This window comes from Vipera berus (assembly GCF_964194415.1).
Source record: "Vipera berus genome assembly, chromosome: 3".
In the NCBI taxonomy this organism is placed as follows: Eukaryota; Metazoa; Chordata; class Lepidosauria; order Squamata; family Viperidae; genus Vipera; species Vipera berus.
This window is the reverse complement of record NC_138204.1, coordinates 7,699,532-7,707,031: the sequence shown is the minus strand read 5'-3', so window position 1 is coordinate 7,707,031 and position 7,500 is coordinate 7,699,532. Positions and strand designations below refer to the sequence as shown.

The window sequence follows — 7,500 nt, the reverse complement described above, 5'->3', positions numbered from 1 at the left end:
CATCTGCCTGAAGGGCAGTGGCCATTAAGAGACATGTTCTGCAGGAACTCATCCGGTTTCCTTTCCAAGCCACTTACATCAGAAGCCAACACTACCTACATCTTGGGGCAGCATATTACACAAACTGGTGCACCGATGATGTTACCTAGTTTGGTAATGAAACGTCTGCAAGAAAACCTCCAAGTTCAGAGAGCGCCAAGGACCCACAGTTGGGGACATGTCGCACGAAGAAAAAAAAATGTTTCCTTCTATGCAGTTAAAAACTTTTTTTTAGACATGTGGGTTTGTTGGCCTCCAGTTTTGCTACTGTGGGAAATGAGAAAGACTGCGTCCTGTTCACAATATCTTCGCCATGTATTTTCACCCTAACATCAATCATATCTAAGCAAGTTTTCTCTAAGCTAAAGAGCCCCCCACAGTTACATCCTCTCCTCCTGCAGATGATGTCCAAGATATAGACGGATCTGAATCACCGTCTCCACCTCCACATTTCCCATCTGAGGGGAGGGGTGGGGGAAAGAAATGTATCCACTTTTTATTTATGTTCCTGAATTTAAAAGGAAGAAGCGAAGGACTCTTGTTTTTTTTCCAGCCTCCATGGCATCTAAATATATTATCTAAGAAGAATGGAGATAAGGCTCTGAGAAAATTCTTTGGCAGAAGGTTAAGGCTCATACTGAACTTTACAGAACTTCAATTTAACAAAATGAAATTCAACGGAGAGAAAAGCAAGGCGAAATTTACACGTGGGCAAGAAAAACCAAATGTGCAGATATAGATTAGGTGAAACGTGGCTCAATAGCAGTAAACTGTGAGAGAGACCTTGGAGTCCTAGTAGACAATCACTTAAATATGAGCCAGCAGTGTGCGGCAGAAGCCAAAAAAAATAAACAATAATAATTTAAAAAGCCAGTGCAATCCTAGGTTGCATTAACAGAAGGATAGAATCAAGATCATGTGAAGTATTAGTACCACTTTATAACGCCTTGGTAAGATCAGACCTGGGAATACTGCATCCAGTTTTGATCTTCACGATGTAAAAAAATAAATAAATGCTGAGATTCTAGAAAAAGTGCAGAGAAGAGCAACAAATATCATTAGGTGACTGGAGGCTAAAACATATAAATAATGGTTACTGGAATTGGGTATATGTCTAGTTTAATAAAAAGAAGGACTGGAGGTGACATGATAGCAGTGTTCCAATATCTCAGGGGCTGCCACAAAGAAAAGGGAGTCGATCTATTCTCCAAAGCACCCAAAGGCAGGACAAGAAGCAACGGATGGAAACTAATCAAGGAGAGAAGCAACCTAGAATTGAGGAGAAACTTCCTGACAGTTAGAACAATTAAGCAATGGAACAACCTGCCTCCAGAAGTGGTGAATGCTCCAACACTGGAAGTTTTTAAGAAGAGACTGGATAGCCTCTGAAATGGTATAGGGCAGGGGTAGGCAACCTCGGCTCTTTTATGACTCATGGACTTCAACTCCCAGAATTCCTGAGTCAGCTATGCTGACTCAGGAATTCTGGGAGTTGAAGTCCATGAGTCATAAAAGAGCCGAGGTTGCCTACCCCTGGTATAGGGTCTCCTGCTTGAACAGGGGGTTGTGTAGTGTAGTGGGTTCTGGAGAGCAGGAAAGACGCCAGGACGACGAGTACAGCATAGCAGCTCTTTATTAGGTGGAAGTGACTGTGCTGGGGAATAGGGGTTACCTCCACTCTTTATTTACCTGGCCAGTACCTGGCCAGGTACACAGCCAACCAATCGGATTGAACCTCTGTTTCCCGCCGAAACTGCTTCCCGCCAAAACAGTTACAGTTCAACGCCTCCTGGTGGTGACTCTTATACAAATACTTTAGGTGTTCCTTTAAGCCTAATACATAACAGGTTGGACTGGAAGACCTCCACGGTCCCTTCCAACTCTGTTATTCTCTTATTCTGTTATTTCCCCAAGCACCAGAAGGCAAGACAAGAAGCAATGGATGGAAACCAATCAAGGAGAGAACCACTCTAGAACTAAGGAGGAATTTCCTGACACTGAGAACAATTAATCAGTGGAAGGACTTGCTTCCAGAAGTTGTGGGTGCTCCCTCACTGGAGGTGTTCAAGAACAGCCATTTGTCTGAAATGGTGTAGTGTAGCTTGAGCAGGGGGCTGGACTAGAAGACCTCCAAACTCTCTTCCACCTCTGTTATTCTGTATTCATACTTTATAGATGAAATAAATTCTTGTAAAGAAAAAAAAATCTACCAAGAACTTCTATATAAAAAAAACACATTAAAAATGTTAGGAACACTGGCTGCTGATGTAATATGTGGGCCTCCTACGTGGTATAGAATCAGTAGATCATCTGCAATCCTTTGCTTCTCCATGGTGTCCTGGAAAGTATCCATGGCCTGGAGGGAAACATGCTCAATAAACTTTTGGTTTGGCTCCAGTGAAACAGAAACTTTGCAGGCAAAAGGAGAGGGATCAGTCAGGTTCAACACAACAATCTAAGATTTCTCTCGGCTCTGCTGAAATCCAAAAAAGGAAACACTGATGTTTCTATTGTGGGTAAATGTTATCTGAGTGAAATATCTCCTCTTGGGAAGTGTGATGGCCTTGTCTGAACTCAAAGTGTAATTAATGGTCATCTTTTCCAAAATTAGACCTAAAAACATTTTGGTTCATTGCCCGATTGGATGTACTTTGCCATCCAAGTATTGGTTGTCATTGTTCAGTGGCTAAGTCATGTCTGGCTCTTCACAATCCCATGGACCACAGCATGCCAGGCCCCCCTGTTCTCCACAGTCTCCTGGGGTTTGCCCAAATTCATGTTTAATGTGTCGATGACACTTTCTAACCAAGCACAGTTACAGGAACTGGACATGGCTAGTCTAGCAAAGAGAAGGTCCAGGAGAGACATGCTGGCAGTCTTCCAATATTTGAGGGGGTCTCACAGAGAGGAAGGGGTCAACCTATTTTCCAACGCACCCAAAGGCCAGAGAAGGAATAACAGATGGAAACTGATCAAGGAGATGTTCAACCTAGAAATAAGGAGACATGTTCTGACAGTGAGAACAATCAAGCAATGGAACTGCATGCCTTCAGATGTTGTGGGAGCTCCATCACTGGAACCTTTTAAGAAGAGACTGAACTGTCATCTGTCAGAGATGGTGTCAGGTTTCCTGCTTGGGTGGGGGGAGGTTGGACTAGATGACCTATAAGGTCCCTTCCAACTCTGTTATTCTATTCTATCTCACCTTCTGCTATCCCCTTCTTCTTTTGCTTTTCATCTTTCCCAATATCAGGGTCTTTTCCAATGAGTCTTCTCATTAGGTGGCCAAAATATTTGAGCTTCAGCTTCAGTGTCTGTCCCTTGGAGGTCATCTAGTCCAACCCGCTGCTCAGGCAGGAAACCCCATACCACTTCAGACAAATGGTTGTCCAGTCTCTTCTTAAAAGCTTCCAGTGTGGGAAGTTTGATTTCCTTTAGGATTGACCAGTTGGGTCTCCTTATAGTTCAAGGGAGTCTTCTCCAGCACCACTATTCAAAAGCATACCCAAATATGGAGCTGTTCATGTAGACAATTGCAATGTAGTTTAAAGTTTTGAGAGTGCCAGAAGAGCAAGAATGAAAATTTTGTAGAGGAGGAGGAGGATATAGTTTAAAGGTCTTCTGGGGCAGGAGCTTATTATTATTTTTGCTCATTTCCAAATGTTGACTTGCTTGATGGAGCAGAAAATCTCCCAATTTTTTGAGGGCAGTCTTAGATATTTACCTCCAAGTCATTCCTGGACAGTTTCTCTGTTTATGTGATTCAGCCAACCATTTTGTTGATTTTTTTTATGAAGCTTCAGCTGCTATGTTTATTTTTATTTTCTATTAGGTTTTTTATGGCTTTTATCTATTTTATTGTAAGCTGCCCAGAATCACTTATGTGAAATTGGGCAGATAAATCAAACAAATAAGCGAAGGAAATAAACAAATCCCCTATTTTCACCTTAAAAACTGAACTGATTCTCAAGCTACTTTAGCTGACTTAGAAAATTGTCTCCATGGAACATATAAAGGTAAAGGTAAAGGTTCCCCCGCACATGCGTGCTAGTCGTTTCCGACTCTAGGGGCCGGTGCTCATCTCCGTTTCAAAGCCGAAGAGCCAGCGCTTGTCCGAGGACGTCTCCGTGGTCATGTGGCCGGCATGACTAGACGCCAAAGGCGCACGGAACGCTGTTACCTTCCCACCGTAGGGGTCCCTATTTTTCTACTTGCATTTTTACGTGCTTTCGAACTGCTAGGTTGGCAGAAGCTGGGACGAGTAACAGGCACTCACTCTGTTACGCGGCACTGTACAAAGATAATCAGACTCACCAGCAGATATATATCTGTACAATATAAGAAAGAGTGTCTAGTTATAACATGGCTATAAGGTTTCACTATATCTGGAATCTGATGCTTTTCAACTGCAGAATCCACTATAAAGCTATTTATTGCATCCAGAAACAAAGGATCATTTTTGATATGAGTGGCTGGAATTAAAAGTAGGATCTTGTACCCCATCAGCGAGATTCAAAAACTGGGAATATTTGAAGAAGTGGGATTTGAGTCTAGGTAGTCCTTGACTTATGACCACAATGAGCCCAACATTTTGGTTGCTATGTGAGACAGTTGTTAAATGAATTTGCCCCATTTTACCACCTTTCTTGCCGTAGTTGTTAAGTGAATCACTGCAGTTGTTCAGTTAGTAACATGGTTGTTAAGTGAATCTGGCTCCCCCATTGTCTTTGCTTGTGTAAAGGTTGCAAAAGTGGATCACATGACTTTGGGACCCTGAAAACGTCATAAATATGAGTCAGTTGCCAAGTGTCTAAATTTTGATCATGTGACCACAGGGATGCTGCAACAACCACAAGTGTGAAAGTCTTGTCCCTTTTTCATTGCCATTGTGACTATTCATTAAATGAATAGTTTGTTAGTTGAGGATTACCTGTATTATGTTAATTCTTCTTGCCAGTTTTGTGCTACTGTTCTCCTAATTCGTGCCTAGAACAACTTCATGTTGTTGGTCTTGTTCATAAAAAAATGCATTATTTCATGTTCTCTCTTTCCTTCAGGCTCTAACAAGGCAATGATGTTTTAATGGAAAGCTCTATAGTTCACTGATTGATTGGTTATGTGCCATCAACATAGATTTTCTCCGTGATAATCTGTGTAAAATAAAATAAAATATAAAAAGTGGTTTGTTTTTTAAGTGCCAAGGAATTTTCACTTGTCCCATTTGTATGCCTCAGTTTCCCCCCTGTCCTATTTCACACAAGATCCTCATATTTTTGTCCCACAGTTGATAGCCCATACCAGTTTATTACTCTTTTTCTGCATTTATTTGGATATCATCCCCGTTGCCACTTCAAAATGGCATTTATGCCCCATCTTTCTGCTTTTCTGGGTGACTTCCAACCTCAAGACAAAATGCAAACATAAAGCACGAGCATAAAATTCATGCAATTACCATGAAAATTATTATCAGTATAATTAAAATCAGAAGAGCCACAGAAACAGACGTTCATCTCCGGAGTGCAAGGTAGCTGTGTTTCTGGCTGTGCAAAACCCCACAGTGTTCCTTCTCTGAATATTTTGTGCAGGGTTTATCACTTTCTCATTTGACATTCTGCGCTCCTTGCAAAACCCTTTTCAATTTTGCAAGGTTCCGGAGGGAGCTCGTAACATTATCCAAGAGAGTATAAATTTTGTTTCACATTTTCCGTGGGGATATTTTTAATCAGAAGAACATCAATAAAAATGATTTGTATTATTTATCTGGGTCTGAATGTCTTATTGGCTGCACAGTTAATCAGCAAACGTATATTGTCTTCAAACAATTGCATCTTTGGCCAAAGATCTCTGCTGACGGAGATTAGTAGGAAATATTCTTGTATTCATTTCCTGCAGCTGGAAAATGTAGCAATTTCAACCATAGAGGGACAGTGGGGAGGGTAAAAGGGGATTTGCAGAAGGCCTAGGACAGAGGTCTCCAACCTTCTGGGCACCAGGGACCAGTTCCATGGAGAGAGGTTTTTCCACAGACTAGAGCAGGGATGTCAAACTCAATTTCATTGAGGGCCACATCAGCATTGCGGTTGCCCTCAGGGGGCTGGGTGGGTATGGCCAGGGTGGGCGTGGCCTACTAGGTGGGCGTGGCTAGAGTGCGTATGGCCTACTGGGTGGGCGTGGCCAGCTCTACATCATTTGCATCAAGGGTGCCTATGGGGGCCTGGGCAGGAGTGGGACAGATCTGAGGGTCTCTGGCAGAAGGAGGGTCTCTGGGCCAGGGCCAAGGCAGTGGGGGCTGTTCCCTCACTGTTTCCAGGATGGCTTCGCGGGCCACATGAAAGCAATTCGCGGGCCGGATCCGGCCCCCAGGCCTTGTGTTTGACATGTCTGGACTAGAGGGTGTGTAGTTTTGTGTGCTGCCTGCATCCCGTGGATGGGGCTTTGCTTGTTTGTGCAGCCCAGGACCAGTACTGGGCCACAGACCGGGGGCTGGGAACCCCTGGCTTAGGATAAATGAAGCGCTTGTGTCAGATGTGAAGAATCCAAACCATACATTAACTTCTAATTAAGCTGATTTATTGCTCATGCCTATACACAAGAACCTAGTTAACTAATGGTCAGGACTAAACTGACATTACAGGTGGTCCTCAGCTTATAATAGTTTATTTAACGACTGTTTGAAGTTACAACTGCATTGAGAAGAGTGACTTATGACCATTTTTCACTCTTATGACCATTTCAGCATGCCCATGGTCATGGTCAGAATTCAGACACTTGGCAATTGACTCATATTTATGACAGTTACAGTGTTCTCGGTCATGTAATCCAGAGGTCCCCCACCCCCAGGCCGCAGTCCACTATTGGGTCGCAGCCTGTTCAAAGCCAGGCCACAGGAGAAATGGGCAACCGTGCGCATGCTAAGTTCCACTTGAGCAACCAGAAGGCACGTGACACTCCACTCACTTGAGTGGAGCTTCATGCGTGAGCACACGCGCCCTCTGCTTGTGCGCAAAGCTTCAACCTGCTACTTGCATGCCCCCCCCACACACACACACTGGTCCCGGCCATTAAGCTGGAAAGATTGGGGACCTCTGATGTAATCCCCTTTTGCAACTTTCTGACAAGCAAAGTCAATGCAGAAGCCAGGTTCACTTCACAAGCATCTGACTAACTTAACACCTGCAGTGATTCACTTAGCAGCTGCGGCAAGAAAAGTCATAAAGTGGAGAAAACTCACTTAACAAATGTCTCGTTTAGCCACAGAAATTTTGGCCTCCATTGTGGTCGTATGTTGAGGACTACCTGTGTTTAAGGCATAATGGAATTCGAGAGGGGTTGTGGGATTGTAATAATTCCAGGCTACTTCCTCTCTTGACTCCACCACCCCCAGGCTTTGGCGATCCTTCTCGTACAGCTCCGTTCTCCCTTGCATGAGATGGCTCTCCAAGGTTTCCTTTCTTTTCAGCT

The 7,500-nt window shown here is 43.5% G+C and overlaps 1 protein-coding gene across 3 annotated transcripts in view; it reads left to right on the top strand.

The window, feature by feature from the left end:
• Nucleotides 1-7,500, top strand: part of COL20A1 (collagen type XX alpha 1 chain) — a 532,145-nt gene that overhangs the window by 417,099 nt on the left and 107,546 nt on the right. For all 3 annotated transcript variants that reach the window (XM_081323724.1, XM_081323723.1, XM_081323725.1), the window contains one exon: nucleotides 7,499-7,500. This exon is cut by the window's right edge and continues 144 nt beyond it. In XM_081323724.1, the coding sequence (XP_081179850.1) occupies nucleotides 7,499-7,500 (2 nt within the window). The remainder of the gene's footprint in view (nucleotides 1-7,498) is intronic.